Below are 22868 nucleotides of genomic sequence, written 5' to 3' on the forward strand. Positions count from 1 at the left end.
AGTTGTCTTTGTATTTTAGGAAGTGTTCCTCACAAGAGGATCATCACGTTTATAAAAAAATAAAAGGATTGATACCTCTGCCTTAAGAAACCGACCCCATTTCTTCACTCAAAGCAACCAGCAAATAAAGCTTAAAAATCTCCCTTGCTGCACGTCTAGAGTTCAACCCACTTTACAACACCTGCTGGCTGAATTTACACCCCTGAGGCAGGTTAGCACTAAGCTAGCTTCTCAGAAAGCATTAGTTAACTCTATTAAAAGCAGAGCGCTTGTAATTCTTATCCCAAAACAATGATGGTGAAGACAGCAGACCATCCATCAGAAGATGAGGCCAGCGTACCATGTGACAGGATTTAGTGTTTGACGATCGTAAAACCCAATTGTCAAATTAGATAACAGTTACAATCTGCGTTCTGCGTGTCTGGCACCAATGGAAGACACGAAAGGAAAATTGCTTCTTTGAATTCTTGCTCTCTTAAAAGTTTGAAATGACATATAGTGCACTGAATCCCACAGACACTGGTGCCAAACAGCCGTCATCTCCATCACGGGTCTGAGAACCTGCATATTTCAACAAGCTGAGAATCACTGGGGGCTTGTCTAGATCCCCTTACTGTAGACCAATCAGGAAAGATGAGAAGCTCAGGAGGGCATCCGAATGGGGGCCATATCAAGCATCTTTAGCGCCATGGAAAAAATGACATCCACAAAACCAGAGCCTATCGTTAACGCGGTTCTCAACAGATAAAGAAAACACTCAATCAAAATATAAATGGCAACTGAATACATGAGCATTCAAATTGCGGCCCTAATGTTGGGGTAAGTGTAACGCAAATGTGAGTACTTGTTGCTACTGCCCCCCTCTACCATAGCATCTTAGTGTAGAGTTCAGCACCACACTGGTTGACAGTGGAGAATATGTATATACACAATAAGACTAACCAAAGTAATTAGGGTTGTTGAGTCAAGCTGGGCTTGCCGATATGAAGAATCACATTAATATTGGCGGACTCCAGTAAAGTGGTTTCAGCACTGCAAAAATTGAATTCTCAAATGCAGAAATCAATGTCACAAGCTTTCCTTTTTCCTCTCACTGAATTTATTGGGATTTTGTAGCTCTTCTTGTAACAAACGAGGCACACAGAGGCAGTAAAAACCTGCTTGTTGAATGCTGGGGCTAATGCAAAGAGATTGTAATTACTGGCCCCCCCCCACACATTTCAAACAATGCCTCACACCGCCCAGCAACCAATGTGGAAGAAGGGAGTGGGGCATGAATGTGTCTCCGTTTGTATTGCTACATCTCAGTGGGCTTTCAAAGTCTGGTCTCATTAAACTCAAGAGCAGGTAGCTGGCAATCATGCCAAGGAGGTGGCATAAAAGAAACAAGAGATCAAGTCAAATTGGTTAAAGCACAAAAGAGATCAGAGGCTTATGAGGAAAGAGTGATATTAGAGCCAGAGGCCAGAGGCATGAGGACCAGCTTGCTAGACACAGGGATGTCTGAGTTAAGACTGCCCTCTAGTGACAGAAACTGAGTGTGCCAAAGGTTTATGAATGGGAATGTAATACACATCATTTAAACCCTTATTAAAATTTTCCTAAATATTGCATAATTATTTAAATACAGTTTTATAACCTCATATTTAATACTATATGAACACTTGTGAAACAAAATCATGTTAGAGCAGTGTTGTTAATGTACAAAACTATGAAGCCATTGTTATTGTGATTGCTAAAGCTAAACCTGTTAAAAATATTTTTGTTCATTGAAATAAAGCTGATACAAAATAAAATATATATTTGGTGAAATACTTAAACTTTAAAAACTTTAAATATATTTTTATAGATATGTATTTAATAAATAGAAATATCGTCTTGGCAACTAAAAACTAAGAATAAGGCTTTGTGGTATACTAACTGTAAATAATACCAAAAAAACATAAAAAAAAAAAAAAAACATGCAAATATCTGGAAATTGCGCTGCACCATTTTGATTGCAGAAAAAAAAATCCTGGTGGGACTGTATAAGCTTTAACATCATCTATATACTCGAAACACTGAAACGTGTAATTGAAACTTTAACAAAAATTGCTTTTAAAAAAGTATGCATTTAAAATGCAGTCTCTTATGGGAATGAATATAGGCTGAGAAAAACTGATTACATTAACTAAAACTAAAGCAATTGATTAAAGATATTTTAAAAAGGGAGGAGTTCTTTGTTACGTTACACCTGACATTCCGTTTTCAATCAGTGTCGGCCACTGCATTCATGCACATATCTGTGGAACATCTGTGACTGATCACAATGCTGAAAAAACATGTTAAACAGTAAGCTTTCATGCAACAGGTGTACAGTAGTTCTAAACAATATACCAACTAAATATAGTAATGTGTATTACATACCTCTCTTCCTTTATGAGTGACTAAGGCAGCCAAAGGCTTGGCGTAAAAGCGACTGAAGGAAAAGCCAAGGCATCCATACATGCTGTTAGCTGTCAGCTTTAGGGCTTTCTGCCTGATATCATACTATGGGAGAAAAATCATCAAGGCTTGAATGCAATAAAAATTTACAATTTTTTTTACTGACAGAGCTAAAATAAGACTCTTAACATGCACAGTGCCCATATTGCCGAAACAGTCTATTATATATACAAAAGGTATTTAAGTCTTCTGGGATTATATATACCTGCAAGTACAGGTCAGGATTAAGGTCTGCTTGCTTCATCAGCTGTTTGACCTGTCGTCGACGCTCCACCAGTTTTCGAATTTCTTTGGGAAGAATGCCCATCTCGAGAGACTGATCCGGCAACTCAGGAATGTCATCATCCTCCTCCTGTAATTATTGAAGTTTAGGGCATGCTTTGATTATATAAACCTACCCACCATTTAGGGATAGCTGGCCACCCTAACACACCTCAGTTTTCTTGCGTGCATTGGTCGTTCCTCTTTCAACAGTAGTAAAGCAGATGTTGAACTCCTGAATGATGGAGGGATACAAGCTGTTGAAGTCCAACAGCAGAATGAACTTATCATAGAAACCTGGTGGCAGAAGATAGAATGGATAAGTTGGGAGGCAGAAACATTAACGCAAACCCATGAGATGCACAAAGACAAAATGGCTCACCAACTTTTGGGTCCAGCACCAGACCTCCAGCATAAGCTGCCTTCTTCCTCGTTTTGTTGGATTTGCTTTTACCTGGGTCAACATCCTCATCCTAAGAAAAGAATTAAAAGACAAAAATGTACTGGAACAGAATTAACTAAGGTTACAATGGTCTAGGAACTGCAATAATGGGGGAAATATCTAATACCAGATCTTGCTGAGGTTTCTTGAAGAACTGCTTGTCTGGAACAATGAAGTTCCGCTCATGGAAAGCATGGAGCAGTAGGTACTCGTTTCTTTCAGAGCGTCCACCCATCAATGTACGAGACTGTGGGAGAACAAGATAACTGAATGAAGAGAAAGCATAAAAGCAGGAATTACATGCTTCATTTGATATTGCACTAAATTGGCCTGATAACACAATAAATATAATCAATATACAAAAAAATGTCAGAGTTAGTGAAAATCTGAACCATAGTCTGATAAGGCAAGCAGGGAAATTTTATAATAATAATCTATAGCACATTTAATAAAATGCAGCTCAAAGTGATTTATTCACATGTAGGGATATTAATAAAATATTTGGCATATAAACCAGAATGTAGAGATGTTTGTGTCTTATACTGATTATGTATCAAATATGAAACACCATGCTAAAAATGTGGTTACCATAGGTATAGTAAATAGTGGAATTATTTATAAAAGTATCTTACCATGACATTACCAGCAATGTTAGTGATCTGCATTGCCAGAGGCAGCACGTTCAGCTCACACATAATTTGCAGAATCAGCTTAGCATCCATCCAGGTGAGCTCCAAAAGGTAGAGTAAGTGTGGGGAATCACTATTGAAAAAGGAGAAAAATTAAAACACTGCAATACAGGAAATATTTTCATTACTGAAGGAGGACTTAAATGTGACTGCACATGTGGCAGCTAACCTGTAGAAGTTCCTTATGTTCTCTGGTGGCACCACAACCCTCTCTGTCTTTAAGATCTGGGCAGCCAGTTCAGTCAGGTGATAACTCTTACACCTGATCAGCTCTTTGGCAGATATCTCAACATCACAGACCAGCCGTCCACAAGTGGCGCTCTTCTCCGCAAATCCACTGCGACCCTGAGATAAAAAAGATGCACAAATGGATTAAAACATTGCTTGCTAACAAAATCATAACCTGATATGACTAAGTCAAAGAAACTTCTCACCCCAAGTTTGGGCATGTTGACTCTTCTTAGACGGCCGATCTTTGACCAGTGAGGCACTTTACACACACTGATCCTCTGCAGAAGCACTTCAAGGTCAAAACCAAAGATGTCATGACCCTACAGCATCAGAAGGAAGATGTGATCAAAGTAAACAAAAATATATAAATAAAATAGATCAGCAGTGTAGCAGACAAGCTTACTGCACGCATTTAGACTCACCACTAAGACATCCGGATCAATCTTGTGCATCTTGGCCAAGAAAAAGCCCAAAAGTGCACGCTCTGTACCGGCAATCTCCACTATTCCATTCTAAGTAAAATGTACACAGAAGCAACAGGTTTCATTGAACACATTATCATCTCATGTATAAATCCAAAACTGGTAGATAAGAACAATTACCTTTTTCCTGACTGCATCTTTAAAATCATATGGGAAGATACAGTCGTTGGGCTTGCTCACCACTGCAAAAAAAAAAAAAATGTTTTGGCCCGTTATATATTAAATAAACATTGTATCTGATGAACAACTTCTCATTAGGGGGGGGGGGGGGGGGGGGGGGGGGAATGCTGTTTCATGCATACTCAGCTTTTTACACTGTTAAAGACTTGGATTCCCATCCTGAACATAGACAAAGTTTCAAAAACTAATGTTGGACGTTTGATGGAGTATTTCTGTGTTAATAATACTCCTTTTCGGAGAGTTTTTTTCGAGTATGGCGCAGCTTGACATTAATAGAGCGGAAGGTCCTTGTATGGGCCGTACGGGCTCTTCTCCCGGTAGGGTGCGTGCGCGTGACTAGAGCGAGAGAGGAAATGCACGCCCGTAAACACTCTCTCAGGTGCAGATCCACTCTGAGCAACACTTCAGTGGCGCCGCGCTCCACTTTATTCCTATGGGTGAAATCAAGCGACTTCGACGCTTCAGCACAGCATTCTGGGAAGGCAGCGCTACATTTGAACCGATTTGAATGCAGAAATGACGGGAAGCTTCACAACATCTCTTCAGTCGCGTCGCAAAGTGGATCTCCACGGTCACTGCTGTCAGGACTTTACCAAATCATACCAAAGAAGTGTGTTTTTGACGGAGCGGTCCCAGCGATAAAGGTTCGGTGCTGCTTTGGAAGCAGCCGGTGAGTAAAACTGCTTCAAATGTCTGTGCTGTTGGCTATCGTCGCGTGAGTAAACATCAGTAAACGACACGATCGCGTGCTTCGTCATTCAATTGCGCTAACAGACTCCATTGTAGTTCTATGTATAACGTTACACTAGTCTGACGTGCAAAACCATGTTGCTTGCTACTGCTAAGGTTTAGTCGCATACAATAGTCTATAAACCAAATCATGTCCTCATAAACTGCGAGTAAAGACACACAAATGTTGACAGGCCACTAAATACAGTACATACCACAGAGACGGACGTCCTGCTGTTGCTGTTTTTCCTGTTCAATTTATTTCAGCCTCCGAATGATTCTGGATCATATATCTATTAGCTGAGATTGATAGCCATGAGTTTCTCCACGCTTGAGGACGTCACCGCTTTGTGCGCATTAGTCATTCTTTAGCTCCGCCCACACGATACGCCTCCAGACGCTCGTTTTTTTCCGGAAAGACTCGGAACAGCCCATATTTCTTTTATAAATATAATAAAACTAAAGACTTTTCGGAGATATGAAGGATGCAATACTACTCTATAGGTACTCAAGATTGACATGAGATTGACTGAAACTGATTGTTTCACCCCCCCTTTAACGATTAAATGTGCAAGCTTTTTCAGGGCTTGACATTAACGCTTGTCTGTTTTTTTAATGGGTCTGCATTCATTTAGTGTAAGTGTCGATTGATAGTGGATAATAATAGCTATATAATGTATAATGAACTAATTGTAACAAGGTTACGCTGTTGACACTCATGTCAAGCATCTCAAAAAAGAGAAACTGAATAATTACTGAATATTAACTAAATAATTGAGAATCTCTTAATTTTCAAATGAAACATTAAATATAGCAAAACGAGTATAATGCAACAAAAACACTATCGATATAAGACATGTTATTTAAATACATATTTATATGAAATATAAAAAACATGAGACTTACCAGTATTTACCAATATTTATTTATACTTCTTTGAACTTACAACTCATGACTGCTCAAAAACAGTCCAAACTTACGAAACCTACATATGTTTCTAACAAAAACAACACCTATTATTCTAGAATGTTTTGAAATAAAATTTATAAATTTTACTTAAACTTTCCCTTTTATGATTAAAAAAATTAAATTTTTATGCTTCAATTGTTTATCAATAGGTAGCAGCAGTGTTGACAAACCTAAATTCCTTTTTCAAATTAACATATATGGTCGCTGCTATGGGTTGTAGTCATTTGGTTGGTTTTAAAGTTTATTTAATGTCACATTCATTTGTTGCCTCTTTATATATGTGTTCATGCATGCATATTATTTTTTATCAACAAAATTCAATACTACAGATGTGTGAGATATGTGAAAGAGGAAGTGTATTTTAAGGGCAATCTAACTCGAACTAGATGTATGATTTCAGAAAGCTCTTCTGGCTCAAAAATTAACCAATGCATTAAAAGGGTTTAAAAATACATTTGGATGTTCATTTGAGCATCCAAGTTTTGTTCTGGACATTACTCTCACAAGCTCGAGGTATTAAGATGCAGAGTGGAGGAACTTACCACAGAAATGAGTCTGGAAAGGAGGTCGTGGTGGAGCTTTGTCCAGAGAAAATGTATGATGAATAAGGGCAGCGAGGGAAACAATCTGCTCAAGGTAAGACAAGTAGAATTGATAAACTGTCATACAAATGCAGCTGAGCTATGACCTAATGGGTATGATTTAATGTTAAGTTATTCTGGATCTCCAGTGTTGAAGGGTTCAGATCCAGATTTTACCTCATTCTGGTGGGTCTTTGGGTTCTGCACAGTCTTGAGGCTTATGGACATGACAACCAGAGGAGGAGGTGGCAGGTCTTTAACTACTGAGATCAGGTCACTCTTCTGTGCAACAGCTTCCACCTTAGACCAGCTAATAGGCTGATTGCTCAACTCTAGGGGTGATGGCGAGAGCAGACACAGTATGATTTAGATATTTGGATGATTATCAAGTGTTACTGAATGCTCATTTTTGTAGGAAATATATATAAAATGGTATGTTTCATATGTTTTACAAGAGAGGCTAAATCTTACGAGGAGTCTTCACATCAAGCCAGCAAGGTCCCCGGATCTTCCTATTAAGGAGGAAGTGTTCCAAACTGGTGGTGTTGGTGCCAAACACATGGGAAAATGTTGAGCCCTTCAGTTCTGATGGCAATGAAGGAAGCTCAGCCTACAGAAATAGGATGTGCACATAAAAAAAAAAACACCAGACTCATTCCAGGAAGTCTCGCTAAAATAGCCATGAATTTGAGTGTACATGAGAGACATGTACTCACAGAGTATTTTACTTCAAGGTACTCGCTCTGTGAAGGGATATCTGGGATCTCAAAAGCATAATTCTTGGTCACCGGCTGTTGGAACAGGGGATGCAAATTTATAAATGTAAATGTATAAAAGTATCCTAGGCACAGAAAGCAGAAATGATGGATAGCAGTAATTACCTTGGACTTAAACTTCATGATTTTAAACTTCTCAGAGAGACTATTGAACTCTTGGTACACATCCATCATTCCTACCGCACTGTCTGTCTCTTCGCCAGTTGCCAGATTCACTTTCTAAAATTACATTAACACAGAAAAATGAATTAAAGATGCAATTTTTGTTGTATCTGCATGTCAACTAAGTAAGAGCTGTCTTACATGTTCTCTGGGAAGGAGATACATTGTCCTCTCAATGTTCCTTACAGCAACACAACAGCTGACATGTGCTTCAGCTGACTCAATCCAGACCTTTCCAAACAAGTACACCACACCTTCATAGAAAAACACAAGAAATATTTACAGAACCACCTTTTATGAACATCAATTCATTCCATTGCAATTATGTAGGAATAGAAAACAATTAATTGAATTTCAAGCATTCAATTATATAATCATGAATTATAAGTCACAGAAAATACCTAAAACAATTAAAATTTAGGATTTGTATAAACATCAGTGATGCGCGGGTTAATGTATAAACAACACACACCCGACCGACATTTTCAACTAACCTGCCGCCCTCAACTCGGGCCGCAAAAAAAAATATTGTACCCGACCCTCTTCCTGACCCGCATTTTTTAAAAGTTGTAAATGCTCATCGTAGTGTCAATTTATTTAGTTTCATTTTCTTAACAATTAAGATGCTACGTGTTTATCCAATCTAATAGACATCTCTCCCCCGACTTAGACCTGTCCCCTCTCAGAAAACACATACAACTGACATTACTGAGCTATATGCTTTTCAAAGTAGTCTATTAAAATGGTACAATGGTATTGCTCACTTCAACATGTTGGGATATCGCCAATCGAGCATTTTGTCCCGTTTCAGGAAAGGGGTTAAAAGGGCTATAAGGTACCGTTGGTGGCCTAAAACAGAAGATTAGCCTACTTATTTTTAGCTTTCCTTCCAATGTGTAGAAATAATATTGAAACAACCATCCCTGGGTTGAGACGGTTTCTTCTTGCCTCTATGACAAGACCTGCGGAGCATGTGCACTCAGTCTGGACTTATGCTCAAACGCAGAGGATCATCCGTCCTTGCCAATGGTTTTCTTAGAAAATTGTGTATAGTACTATATAAATTACAAAGGTTTAATTGGCATCTTTATTTCAAACGACCGCGACCCAAAAATCATTAAAAATATTTTTGGATGAATTGTAACTGATCTCATTTTGGATCAACCCACGCATCACTGATAAACAAGCATTAGGCAAAATCAGGGAGAAGCAAAGCTCACCAGGTTGGCTGTACTGGTCTTCAAAAGCATCCAACCAGTAAAAGCGGAAAACCATATCTCCATCAGGTCCCTCCAACAGCGGGAGTTGGCTTGAGTCCACTTGCACTTCCACAGGAGCCTCGATTTGTTCCCCCTCCTCCATCTTCTCCCAGCTCATGCCACCAACCAGCCCGGATCTGAGGAGAGCAAACAGGAAAGTTATGGTATAGTCTTTTCTACTCTCTATCCTTAGTAGAGTATATGACATTAATTCATAGCCTGTGTTGCAGACATACATTAACATATCATCCTGTGGCTCAGTCTTGGGCTCAACTTTAACATTGGGTTTGGTCTCAGGCTCTGCCTTCATTTTCACTGGCTCCTCATCCAGGACCTCTGCTTCCATGGGCTCATCAAAGTCTATCTCATCAAACTCAATCGCATCTTCTACAAGTTTACAATAAACAATTAAAAGCAACATATTTTCAAAAAATTGCACGCAAAGATTAAGGGAATGAAGGAGGTCAGATATACCTTCAGGCTCCTCTGTCTTGAGCTCCTTTATCTGTGTGGTTGCTGGTTTACTAGGTTGAATATGAGAAGACCTACGTGAAGGTTCAGCTGAAGGAACCCGCGTCACCACAGGTCTGGGCTTTGACACTTGGACTTCAGTTGACTCCTGAGAGATGGACAAATAGTTTGAATAGTGACTAATTATAACACTTTACCTAATCTCAAAAGTGTAATCTATGTAATATATGTACACTACTATTCAAAAGTTTGTGGTCAGTAAGATTTGTGCTCATTAAAGCTGCATTTATTTAATCACAATACAATAAAAACAGTCATACTGTAGAATATCATTACAATGCCTTATATATATTTATTTATTGTGATGGCAAAGCAGAATCTTCAGCATCATTACTCCAGTTTCAGTTTCACGTGATCCTTGAGAAATCATTCTAATATGCTGATATGGTACTCAAGAAACATTTCATATTTTTAAGTATTATTAATCATATTAAATTATTATTACTTTACCCTTATTTTTGAAAACTGAAAAGCAGTTGCACTGTTTAATATTTTTGTGGAAACCGTAATACCGTGAGACTTTGTATGAAATATAAATCTTTTGTAACATTATAGATGTCTTTACCATCACTTTTATGCATCCTTTCTGAATAAAAGTATTACCGTATTTCCCGCACTATAAGACGCTCCGGAATATAAGTCGCATCAGTCAAAAAATGCGTCATGACGAGGAAAAAACATACAAGTCGCACTGGACTTTAAGTCGCATTATACTGGACTATATCGCCATCTTCACACCACACACGCAAGCGTTGGCAGGGCAGAAGCAGTGCGGAAAGCGGGAGCAGTGCGCCCACCACCGTCTATGCTGTGCATTACCACCATCTATGATTCACACACGGGCAGAGTTTGTCTCTCAGCCTCTCCCGGCAGAGCGTTCAAGCACCCATCTGTGTTCCTATAGCTCTGGTCATCTTGCTTTCAGTCCACGATTAGTTTTCTTTGTTTTCTTCATTACAGTTAAAGTAACCTGTTTTTCACCAGTCCCTCAACAAGTTTCTCACTCACTCCAAACTTTCTTTCTGCTGCTCGATTACCGTTTTCAGCTAAATATTTTACTACCTGCAGTTTGTAATTTGCTGAATAGGATGTTCTTTATGTAGGGGCATTTTGTTTGTGTTCAGTCACTCAGTTGTAGTCTTTAAATTACCATTTCAGTTCATGTTTTTTTCAGTCGTTTTCTTTAGGGGCAGGCTAAAGGAGAAGCATAGAGCATCCTGTCACGGCTGTAGACGTAGCTAAATGTTTATTCTTGTCAGTCAGTATGAATTAAATTTGATATACAAGTCGCATCTGACTATAAGTCGCAGGACAAGCTAAATCATGAAAAAAATTGCGACTTAGTAGTCTGGAAAATGTGGTAATTTATTATTGTAAAAACTGAACAAGTGTAAATCAATACAACTATTTGGTGGGGGAAAAAATGACAGCAACCGAACGTATGCATCTTCAGTCTCCCACAAAAAACAACAACATTTTACCATTTTGAACAAGGGATAAATACCTTTGGCACCTGTGATTTGACTGAAAATGGATTCATAGGGGATCCCAGTGTTTTCTTCTTCTTCAGAGTAATGATTGGGGGTGGAGTGAGCACAACTGACTTCTGTGAAACATTCAAAATATCATAAGGTCATAATGCTGCAATGACTGACATACTGTAGTATAAACATTGTAGACTGAAAGCACCAACAGGATGTCGGTATTAAAAGTAGACAGCTATCTAATAGGGGATAAATGTAACAATACACTTGTGTCATGATTCGACATAAATCGTGATACAGAACTCACAATACGTATCGTAATATTTTAAGCCAAAACAAAGAGGGTTTTTTATAATTATTTATATTTTTATTATTATTGAATTATCAGGGCCCACAAATATTCTACATTGCATCATTACACATTAGTCAACATTTAAATATAGTCGTTTAATGTAGTCACTGAAACTCCGCAAACTACCATTTTTCCCCTCACCCATTACTCACGTTTTCAATGCAGGCAGCATTCCCTCCTAGAGTTTAGATTCTCTGCCCGAGCCGAGATTTCCCACCACTATCTTCGGGCCGGGCCCTTGATCAAGTGTTTGTGTTTTTTTTAATCATTACTTAATTACTCTAATAAATAATATATATTTTTAGCAAAGTAAGAACTAATACTACAACTAAGAAACAAATGTGTAGGCTACAAAGTCAGGATTAGTCTAAAAATCTGTCTTTACTACAGTACGTGCAACATTGTAAATCTGTTCATTATATAAAAGACATCATGTCTCTTCAGAAGACTGAATTTAAATTAGTTATAATTTTTTACATTGTCTTTGATGACAATGTTTGGAGTTTGGATTTTTTGGTGAATTATACCTTGTACATTCAGCAAGTTAAGCCTTGGATAAAACTTTACATCAATGATACATCAAATGTAGTTATATATTGATTAACAATTATCGCTACAAACCTACTATCTAATAATACAAAAGGTCATTAACATTTACCTCAGAGTGCAGGTCCTGCAGAATATCTCCCAGCAGATCATCTTGAGACAAATCCACATGTTTCTAAAATACAAATCATGGAAACAGACAATTCAATTCCAACTACAGACAAAATTATACCTCTTTGACCTCCATTACAAATAATTGCATTACATGGAAAAATATACCATACTGTGGACAAAGTGGTAAATTGTCTCTTACCTCAGCAGGTTTCTTCACATTGCTATTCATGAACATGCTTTTAATGCTGTTGGGTTTACTGACAGACACTTTTTTCACATTCTTTTTCGAATCACCTCCCTTTCCACCTTTTTTGTCTGTTTACAAGAAAACAATAATAAAAATGTAAAAAGAACACAAAGAAAAATGCAAAAAAGTAAAATAAAATGCTCTTTTTTTCAACACTCACTTTTCGGACCATTCTCCAGTGCGTCATCATCCAATTCTTCATCAAAGATTTCTCTGCCATCCTCCACATAGCCTGTCCCATCTGACAAAGACAGAAGATATTTAGCTGGTACGCTTTTAAAACACTGAGTTAAACAGAGAGGTACGAAAGTTTAACTGACCGTCATCAATGATCCAATCATCATCCTGTCTCTCCCGTACCATTTTCGAGTACTGCTCTTCATCCACCTCCTCATACACGCTGGTGAACTCCTCCACCTGAATACAAGGCAATGTCAAAACACTGGAACAGCACACATGACGTGTACCAAAAGCTGACATGCAACTTACCTCGTATTTAACCTTCTCTCCCTTCTTGGCTCGTTTAAGTTGCTCTAAAGCCGACTTGCGTCCCACTTTCTCTTTTTTCTCCCGCCTGGAACGTGAGGCGGCAATGCCACACGTGTCGGACGCATCTATAGAACAAGGAAATGCTCGGTAAAATCAAACTGCAAGAATAAATCATTTTGTATAGCAAACTAAAATGTCAAGACTAGACTGACACCGTGAAATGATGTGAGAATGACAAATGATGTGAGAATAAATTGATGAGAAGCATCAGATTGTAAACCCATCATGGTCATTGAGTTACATCATAAACTATAATTATTGAAACTAAAAAACAAATAAAATAAATATTACTACACACATTGCTCAAATTTTAATTTAAAGAGAAATATTTTATGTTGGGACTAGTGAAAATCATAATATCTGAGTGCAGGTTTCAAAACCACTGATTCTACTGTTATTATTACTATAACAATGACTTAAATGGTCAAAGCAGCACATTATGTAACATTTTATTAAACATTATTTATCAAAAAATATGTTAATGCAAATGTAAAAAGATATTCTGCAGGCCATAGACTATTACACACAGGAAATATTAGCAAATCCATGTGAATAAGCATGTATGTGCCAGGTAGGAAAGATAACATTTGGCAGAGTAATCATTGACATTCAATAGTCAGTTTGCATTCAAAAGGCTGACGCGTCAAATTTACTGGAGAAAAGCATATCACACATAAATATATCAAGCATAACGTATATTTTAGGGATTAGTAAATTAACGTTACAGGAAAATTACTCTATTGTATTTTCTCACACTAGCCCTGTCAGTACAGCCAGGAATCCAATAAGCTGCCTGTCCCAATGAATTGCATTTATATTAGCAAGCTAATAACACTAAGCACTGTAAACACGCTCACCACAATCTCCGCCGTCCATGTCTTTATCAGAATTTGATACAGGAGCCATTAATATAAATTAGTGCCTGGCGTGTGGTAGAATTTCAACCTTCTTTAGAACCGCCGAGCAAAAACAACAGATTCCGCGCCAAAGTGTCTTCCCGGGGAAACTCGAGCAGCGGATATGACGTTCTCAGCAGTCGTCCAATCAGAAATAGTTTAGTGATCTTTTTTTTACAGTCTGTGGTTCAGACCTATTTATTTATTACTGGGTGGAAAAAATATAAATCTTGGTAAACTATTTTCCAAATTATAATAATACTAATTTAGTTTTAACATAATTTGGAAAAATTATTTACCAAGATTTATGTTTTCCATCCAGTAACCAGATAGATTATTGTTATTTGACTAACCCTTCAAATACAAAACACAATTAGTTTAACACACGACAATAAAACAAAGCTAAAAAAAAACATTAACTAAATAACATAAAGCATTTTTACATTCGTTTCCCTTTAAAAATATTGTAAAATAACATTTACAGTGTTTGTTATTGTTAATCCTTATTTTAAAATGTAACCATATTCGTCTATGTATTACGTCTGTGTATTATATTTTTCTTATAAATGCGCGAAACAATCTTAACATATTAACATAGAAGTGATAAATATAAACGTTTTTATATAAAATCAAGAAAGATGTTCGGTTCAGCTATACGACTCAGACATTGAATCATTGAATCTTGTTTGGTTGAATCATATCTCCGAACACTCAAGGTAACTTCTGGCATTTGGCCATTTGATCGATTCTGAACACAAAATTCGACTCTGGTGGGACTCGAACCCACAACCTTTGAATGACCCCATTCTTCAATCTAGAAGTCCAATGCGCTATCCATTGCGCCACAGAGCCGATGGGACGTCCTGCTAGTTTGTCGCTACTCCTCCTAACTTCCGAAGTCTTCGTACTTTATTTTATCACAATAATAAACAAGCTTTATTATATTACATTCATTCGTTTTCTACACCTGTATGTGCAAAACACGATTACATTTATTTTATATATGTTTTTCTTATTTTTTCTTTTAATGAGTTTTGAAAAAATGAGTTTTCAAGTCTTTTATTTTGAAATGAAGTCCTTCCGCTTTCAGTAGCACATGTGAGAAAACCACGTTGTGTGTCATTAGAACCAAAATGGCGTCTTGCAGCATAGAAGACGTGCTTGCTAAAGCAGAGAGAGACGAGGCTGAAAAACTAAGAAGTATTACAGTAAACAAAGAACTAGACCTCGAATTTGACCCGGGTAATTTGCTTGCGTTTGACAAGAACCGGATCGATACTCGGGAATTTAAAGACAACAAAGGAGAAGACTTTCTACGCTCTTTAGCGAGAGATAACACACAACTTCTCATCAACGAGCTGTGGAAACTTCCAACAGAAAAGGTTGAAGAAGTAATCGTCGCCAAGCTACCAGATCCAACAACACCATTACCCAGAGAAAAGCCTGCACCGAAACCAAAGCCTCCTACAAAATGGGAACAGTTTGCCAAGCTCAAGGGCATTCAGAAGAAAAAGAAGACCAACCTGGTATGGGATGAAGTTCACAAGGAATGGAAGAGGCGATGGGGATACAAACGTGCCAAAGATGACACCAAGGAATGGTTGATAGAGGTCCCACATACTGCAGATCCCAATGAGGACCAATTTGCAAAAAGGAATAAAGCCAAGAAAGAGAGAGTGGCTAGGAATGAGTACAACAGACTCAAGAACATCGCCAGAGCTCAGAAGATCAAGGTGCCTGGAATGGGGCTCGCACCCACCCCTAAGCAGTCTAAAGCAGAGCTGGCACAAGCTGTCAATGTTGCCAAAATATCCACCGCCTCTGTTGGTAAATTTCAAGAGAACCTGCCCAAGGAGAAAACATCCAAAAAAACTGGGAAAAAGAGAAAATTCCAGCCTCTTATTGGTGACTTTAGTAGTGAAAAGCAAAAACAGCTGGATTTACTGAAAGTGATGGACAGTAAGAAGCCACGGCTCAACATCACGAAAGCTGTGAATAAGCAAATGAGAGAAGAGGATGTGGATTCGGCTCAAAAGAGCAAGAAAAGCTTAGGAAAGAAGGGACGTAAGGGTAACATGTCTGGTAAAGGGAAAGGGAAAGGAAAGGCCGGTGGAAAGGGAAAGGGTCAGGGTCCCAAAGGCAAAGGACGGAAACCTCCAATGAAGCAAGGAAAGCGCTAAAATCTACAGCAGTGTGGAATTATTTTAAAATCCTATATATATTGTGCACATGATGTCAACCTGCCATGTGTGAGAGAAAATCAAAACTTTGAGTGCCTTGGTGCTGAAGTTCGAGTGTACAATATGGTTGTATTTCGGTGTCCAGACTTGCATCTTTATAAATCTCATGGATGCAGTGCTGGACTGAACATAACTGGACTTTTTCTTTTTGTATAATGTGATTTAATATTGCCACCTGTTACTCTGTCATTTCACAATAAATTTAAATCTCTATGTCATGTTCTTTATTGAATCTTGCAAATATTTACAAAAAAAGTTAAAATATAAAAAAAAATTTTGCACAGTACAATGTTTAAATATAAGAGTGAGAAATTCTGCCTGGATATACTTTTTTTAAAATTATTTTTAATTAATTATAGACAGTATTACTATACTGAGTATTACAGTATTACTATACCTACTACTACTATCATGTGTAAATCATTTGTGATTTAAAATTTATTTTAAGGAATAGGATGGAAATTTTTTATTGTAATAAAAATTGTGCAAAATTCATGAAATCAGTTTCCTTTATAAATATGTTCTGTGTGCATGCATATATATATATATATATATATATATATATATATATATATATATATATATTTTTTTTTTTTTTCCTAATCTTTTATTTCTTGCATTTGTTCATTTCTGGACTGTTTTTCATTATTACATAGCCTAATCTACAACAAATATTTGTCGTTCCATTGGGGAATTAATGGAATTTAATTTTCACACCATAGTTTTCTTGCAAATATAAGCTTATTCTGGTTTGTTAAATATTTTTAACTGTTATATAAAGTGGTATGTACTTTTTTGCATGCTAGCATACTTATATCTTTGGCTACTTGTCATTTAATATAAGAAATATTTTAAAGTCAATGCAGCCACCTGGAGGTACATTCATGTAATGCATCCAAATGCATGTTTAATTGAGTTGTCTAAAAAAAATTACTGCAATGACCTCACATAAAATGTTTACGTTTGACCAAGCTAAACTGAAACTTAACAGTTATGTTTGGATTTGTTGTAGTTCTTGACTGATTATGAGGCTATTTTTATTTAGGTGTGTTACTTTATGGATGTAGTGATTTAAATGACCACAAAAAACCCCACTCATCCAAATTAGTAACGACGCCATATGTTCAAAATATGGATGAGTCAGTGTTGATGGCTCTTTCCAAACAAAATAATAACCTGCTCTTAAGTTGATGGATGGTGTTTGACCACCGACACCATCTCAGATCAGCTGGGGGGCTTTGGGAGGGGAAGTGCCCATCTGTCAGGCTTGTAAAGCATCATTAGTCAAACAAACACCCCACGCCAATGGACAGAAATATAGGGCACACTTGATGCCAAAATCAATTAACACTGCTGTGTTGAGGATGCAGGGTGTGTATTGACTCTATCTATCTATCTATCTATCTATCTATCTATCTATCTATCTATCTATCTATCTATCTATCTATCTATCTATCTATCTATCTATCTATCTATCTATCTATCTATCTATCTATCTATCTATCTATCTATCTATCTATCTATCTATCGTTGTTGTTTTGTTGTTGTTTTGTGTAGTGTACTCACAATTATAAAGCCAGAATACATGTATACTCCAACATACCTTTTCAAAACCCAAAATAAATTGTGTTTGCATGCATGAGTGCTTGAAAATATTTGCATATTTTATTTGCTAAATCTGAACTAATATTTGTGTCTTAATCTTGCACAAATGTACTTATTTATCATTCTAATATGTATTTCAGAACTCAAACATGCATAATCCACAGTATTATCAAAATATAATGTTGCAGAAGATCTGTGTCCTAAATATCAGCGGCAGTGGATTAGTGAGTAGCGTTTATTTAAAGGACAGACAGAAACAGAGGGATCTCTGTCAGTATCTCACAGACAGGCCTCAGGATGCATCAGCACATTTACATGCAAAGCAATGAACAGTTTCAGGTTTTCACATCCGTTTTTCTCTCCACAAGGCCTTTGCAATTTATCATGCGTTTTTGCTTATTTGTGCATACTTAAATTGTTTAATGTGTCTATGACCTGCATTTGTTGACGTTAAAAACAGTATACATTACATTTGTTTTAACAATGTGGAACGGTTAAATGCATAAATTAATTTAATTTTAAATTATTTACAAAAATTATTTCTGTTTTAACAGTTCAGACCAAGCAGTATCCTATAATTTCCTAATTTATACAGTATTGTCAATAGTACAATTTACATATGACACAAAAACATTTCCTTTTCCTTTTATTAAACCTCAGATAACAAACAGGCATTATCTCTGTTAAATACTGCTATATTGAATCTAGGCATACATACAGTATAGGCTACCTAACCAAGAAAAATGCAGGCACCTCTTGATGGAAATAACATCACATACTTTATTTCCATCAAGAGGTCCATCAATTTTGGTCAGAATCTTGTATTGGCAATAAAAGAGTCAAACATTCTGTAAACTTTAGTCTCTTCCAGCACATCCCAAAGACTTTCAATTAATTAATGCTTGGACTCAGAGGTGCCAAGTGATTCTACATACAGATGCTTCCTCCCAATTCATTCCCAATCAAACATAATAATCACTACAATAATGATCCAATTATAGACACTTATAGCCTATTTAAATGCAAACAGTTACTTATAAGCAGCATACATTGAATTTCCAATGCATCTATAATATATTCTATTATTTCTATGAGTCATCATCGCTCCACTAGATGGTGGTAACACACCGCAACACGCCTCGGTGGCCGCACCATAGGGCCGTACTACTGGGGCCCGTCGGGTGGATGACGTCATTGAAGTACTCTCAAAGCATGAATCGAGGTGGTCCGGTCGCGTGCAGGACGGCCAACAGGGCTACTTCCCCGTCCCATGTGTCACAGAGCTAAGTCATGACAAACATATAAATGAAACTAAGCACAGAGAGTGACAAAATGTTTACTTTCTATTAATGCATAATTTCATGCACTAGGTTACTGCAATATATTTGTTTGGCCTACACAAATTGGTGCATTTTAGGACAGTATACGAGAATACAGAATCTGTTTTCTTTGTGACTTTCAAGCTTTTGTTTATGTTCCTACAGGGATGAGCTACGAATGGCCTACGACGGCACAGTTCAAACCAAGCCGGGACTGTCGTGATCCTAGGGGAGGGCACGGGGTAAGTATGCCACCATACATAATGAGTCTGCAAATTACAGAAGTTGACGCCCGTCGACCCCCACCGACACACACGGGCAGCTGCTCCCCCTCCCAGCATCACACTCCCAGTCCCCAAACAGGTGGCTCATAGCTCATTAGCTAACAATGCACACAGATAGCACACCAGGCCTGATCAATTCTTGCACAATGAGCCCTTCCCGATGGCTTTCATGCACTTTATATACACTAGCTAGGTTTTTGAGTTGAATTTTGTTCCAAGGCTACATTTATTTGATCAAAAATGCTTTAAATGCAGATATATTGTGAAATATTTATTACAATTTAAACATGAATAAACCTTAAACAAATATAAAATGTTACTTGAGCAACAAATCAGTATCAGCAGGATTTCTAAAGGATCATGTGACACTGAAGACTGGATTAATTAGGCTGAAAATTCACAGGAATAAATTACATTTTTAAATCCTTTCAAATTGAAACCAGTTATTTTATATTGTAATAATATTTCACAATATTACTCTTTTTTTACTGTATTTTTCATCAAATAAATGCAGCCGTGGTGAGACTTCTTTCAAAAAACATTTTAAAAAAATTGTAACTATTCCAAACTTTTAACTGATGCTGCGTAAAAAGAGCAGGAAACATGTTTGTATATGGTTCTGAATTCAATGGAAGGCCTTTTCATGCCATTTCTCAACCAATAAAACAACGCTGCCAGTGCAATTTCACACTTTTCACTAGTGTGAATTCCTATGTGATGACTCTCTGCGTTCGAGGCGCTGTGGTCTTGTTTTAAGCGGTCAAGGTGTGGTGGATTAAACCTCGCTGTGGTCTTGTGATTGGAGATGGTCCTGGACCAATACCGAACAGCCTGTCACTTATCTCCCCTCGTCAAAGCGCTGGAATCTGGGTCATTGGGAATAAACAGGGTCTTTGTGCTTGTTGTTTCCTCTTTGTGTTCCCCAGCAGAGGCAGGCTACAAGTCCCCTGGGGGGAAGATAGGGAGGAGGGTGCTTTACTGGCGCTCAGATGTGAGGCCCAGGCACACAGCTCTCCCAACATGCTCCAGAGAATCTTGTCCAAGCACCGTAGGAAAAGCCACTGCCAGGAGGCCACCAATGGGGCTTCTGAGGCTGATTGAATGACTCCTTTACAGAAGGCTTAGAAGTAGTACTGTAGCTGTTGCAATCTTAATAGCTACATTGACAACCCTGTGATACTTAACTGGGGGTGACTGGGGGCAATTATTCTGCTTTGTAACTCACAGACTGCTACTACATGTAATCTTTTGGTATAAGGAACATGTGCCAAAAGTAACAGCATATTTGCTCGATATTTGTCTTATATTTTATATAAACATTTTTTATTGCATAAATAGTTATAATTTGCAGTATGCGAAAGGCGTCAAGTTCTGTAATTTGCAGACTCATTATGTATGGTGGCACTAAATCAAATCCCTGTACTTCAGTTTAAAATGCAATGCTCATCATGCACGCCATATATTATAAGATTAACTTTTGCTATACTGTTTCCTTTGAATCAGTCCCAGTAAATGACTTATCTCAGGTTTTAGCTTAATAAGATGCCTTGGCCATCTGCTAAGCTTGGCTTACTGGTCACAATTACTTCAGCTTTCTCCTGGACCTATTTGCAGGGCTTTTACAGAACTTAATTAACCCTAATCCACTGATGCAGTGACTGTTGATGTCATGTTGATGTCATTTTGATGTGCTACTGCACTTCAGAAACTTCAAAAGATGCCAAATAAGCATGAATAGTGTTCATTTCGCAGCACCTGTCGCCTGCAGATCACCTGAGGAACAGCTGCTAGTCTGGAGAAAGACTTATATCTGCCCCACCCATTGAACACTGTGTATAATCACCATCCCATTGACCAGGTGCCTCCAGCCCTCACCAGGACAGCCATTTCAAACAGTCTGTTTTGGTGTTGCATCCTATATCATTAGTAGTCCAGGGTCTGTAGAAGCCCATTTCTGCCTCGGAATTAATAATAATAATGATAATAATAATAAAGTAATAGTGACTCTTTATCTCACAATTCCACGTTCTTATTTCACAATTCTGAGTTAACTCAAAATAGCAATATATGAATTCAGAATTTTGAGAAATAAAGTCAGATTTGAGGGGTATAAACTCAACCTTTTTTATCTTTCTTACCTTTATTTATTTTTTTAATATTTTGGCATAGATCATGGACTACATGCTAAACTGTGTGCACAGCAGAATCATTCATACTTAGCCTACATGAAGCAGAGCACACTATAGGCCTCTGTTGTGTTTAATGGCAAGGGCCCCTTTTGCTCTCGAAACTCAAAAATCACCTATATGAGTTTATTTATAGCTCAAGCCTCTACAGTATATAGCTATGTGCCTGGCCAGCTCAGTGCCCAAACTCTCAGCAGTCAGTCGGTCATAACCAGTGGAAAGACTGACCTATATTAATAGGCACCTTTGGCAGCGGAGCACCACGCCTGTGTTTCCCGCCTGAACTGTGGGTGCCTGCCAGATGACTAGGTCTGTCACTGCTGCGATAGCCTACCATCTGCTGTCTACTGAACACAATGGCAGGCAATGTGCACACAGACCCAAGGGAGGGGCTTCACAGGATGGCTCTGTACCACATGCTGCACTGGGACACCTACATATTATGCATGTGCAAGTGTGCATGATGATGGTATTCCCTCATGGGCTTATATGGAAGCTCATTATTAAAGTAAAATAGAAATAATATTTGGGAGTGACTAAGAGTGACTAATATTATTCATGTGGGTGGTGTTTCCTTCATTTGGAATGTGTATGTTTGGGGGGAGTCATTTCTAATGTAAGTTTGAGCTAGTTCACCCCCAAAAAATATTTCTTTTATCACTTACTCAACCACACGTGGTTCAAAACATAGTCTATGCTTTCTTTGCTCTATGGATAATAATATAGGCTAGGCTATATTTAGAAGTGTGTTTTTGTCCATACTGTAAAGTCAGAAATGGTTTGGTAACCAACATTCTTTAAAATGTTTTATTTTGTGTTCTGCAGAATAAAGACAGTAAAGAAAGTAGATTTGAATATCATGAAAGTAATGATAAGTCGCAGTTCAGTCCGTGAGTAGATGTTGATTCAGTAATCTAACGGATTCAGTGAGTTCATTTAGTAAAGGATTCGTCAGACTGATACAAAGCCGCAAACTCGTAAGCTTCTTGAGCGATTCATTAAAAGAACCGACTCAAAAGAGTTATTTGTTCTTGATTCAATTTGCCTAGGCTATATTTTTGATTCACTAAAAAGAACCAGTTCACAAGAGTCATTTGCTGCTCTTAAATCGGAACACACGGTTTGTTTTTGCGAAGCAGCTGGCGAAGTCTTCTTAGTAGAAATAGGTTTTGGTCATCATTATGTGATTGTCTGTGTTTTAAGTAAGACTGACAATTGACATTCTCTCTGGTAACTATAGGATATTAGAGATTTATTTCGTCAGGGCACT

At 37.7% G+C, this 22868-nt stretch overlaps 2 protein-coding genes and 1 non-coding gene across 3 annotated transcripts in view; 1 reads left to right on the forward strand and 2 right to left on the reverse strand.

Annotated features, from left to right (window-relative positions):
- Positions 1 to 14105, reverse strand: part of pola1 (polymerase (DNA directed), alpha 1) — a 73591-nt gene extending 59486 nt beyond the window's left edge. Inside the window, 26 exon segments of the mRNA XM_067435230.1 lie at positions 2407 to 2529; positions 2690 to 2836; positions 2918 to 3042; positions 3128 to 3218; positions 3315 to 3434; positions 3820 to 3949; positions 4046 to 4221; positions 4311 to 4427; positions 4530 to 4619; positions 4710 to 4771; positions 7010 to 7094; positions 7226 to 7380; positions 7520 to 7658; positions 7765 to 7839; positions 7930 to 8043; positions 8128 to 8240; positions 9207 to 9382; positions 9482 to 9632; positions 9720 to 9864; positions 11281 to 11382; positions 12271 to 12333; positions 12472 to 12587; positions 12680 to 12760; positions 12840 to 12936; positions 13009 to 13133; positions 13926 to 14105. Of these exon segments, the coding sequence (XP_067291331.1) occupies positions 2407 to 2529; positions 2690 to 2836; positions 2918 to 3042; positions 3128 to 3218; positions 3315 to 3434; positions 3820 to 3949; positions 4046 to 4221; positions 4311 to 4427; positions 4530 to 4619; positions 4710 to 4771; positions 7010 to 7094; positions 7226 to 7380; positions 7520 to 7658; positions 7765 to 7839; positions 7930 to 8043; positions 8128 to 8240; positions 9207 to 9382; positions 9482 to 9632; positions 9720 to 9864; positions 11281 to 11382; positions 12271 to 12333; positions 12472 to 12587; positions 12680 to 12760; positions 12840 to 12936; positions 13009 to 13133; positions 13926 to 13974 (2967 nt within the window). The 5' untranslated portion in view covers positions 13975 to 14105.
- A 621-nt stretch (positions 14106 to 14726) lies between these two features.
- Positions 14727 to 14816, reverse strand: trnar-ucu (transfer RNA arginine (anticodon UCU)). The gene is given in 2 exon segments: positions 14727 to 14762; positions 14780 to 14816. It is a non-coding gene; the product is annotated as a tRNA-Arg (tRNA).
- A 239-nt stretch (positions 14817 to 15055) lies between these two features.
- Positions 15056 to 16417, forward strand: rrs1 (ribosome biogenesis regulator 1 homolog). The gene has a single exon (XM_067434599.1). It carries the CDS (start codon positions 15098 to 15100, stop codon positions 16142 to 16144), a length of 1047 nt encoding a protein of 348 aa, XP_067290700.1. The 5' UTR covers positions 15056 to 15097; the 3' UTR covers positions 16145 to 16417.
- The last annotated feature ends 6451 nt before the right edge of the window (positions 16418 to 22868 follow it).

This window comes from Pseudorasbora parva, chromosome 24 (assembly GCF_024679245.1).
Source record: "Pseudorasbora parva isolate DD20220531a chromosome 24, ASM2467924v1, whole genome shotgun sequence".
NCBI lineage: Eukaryota > Metazoa > Chordata > Actinopteri > Cypriniformes > Gobionidae > Pseudorasbora > Pseudorasbora parva.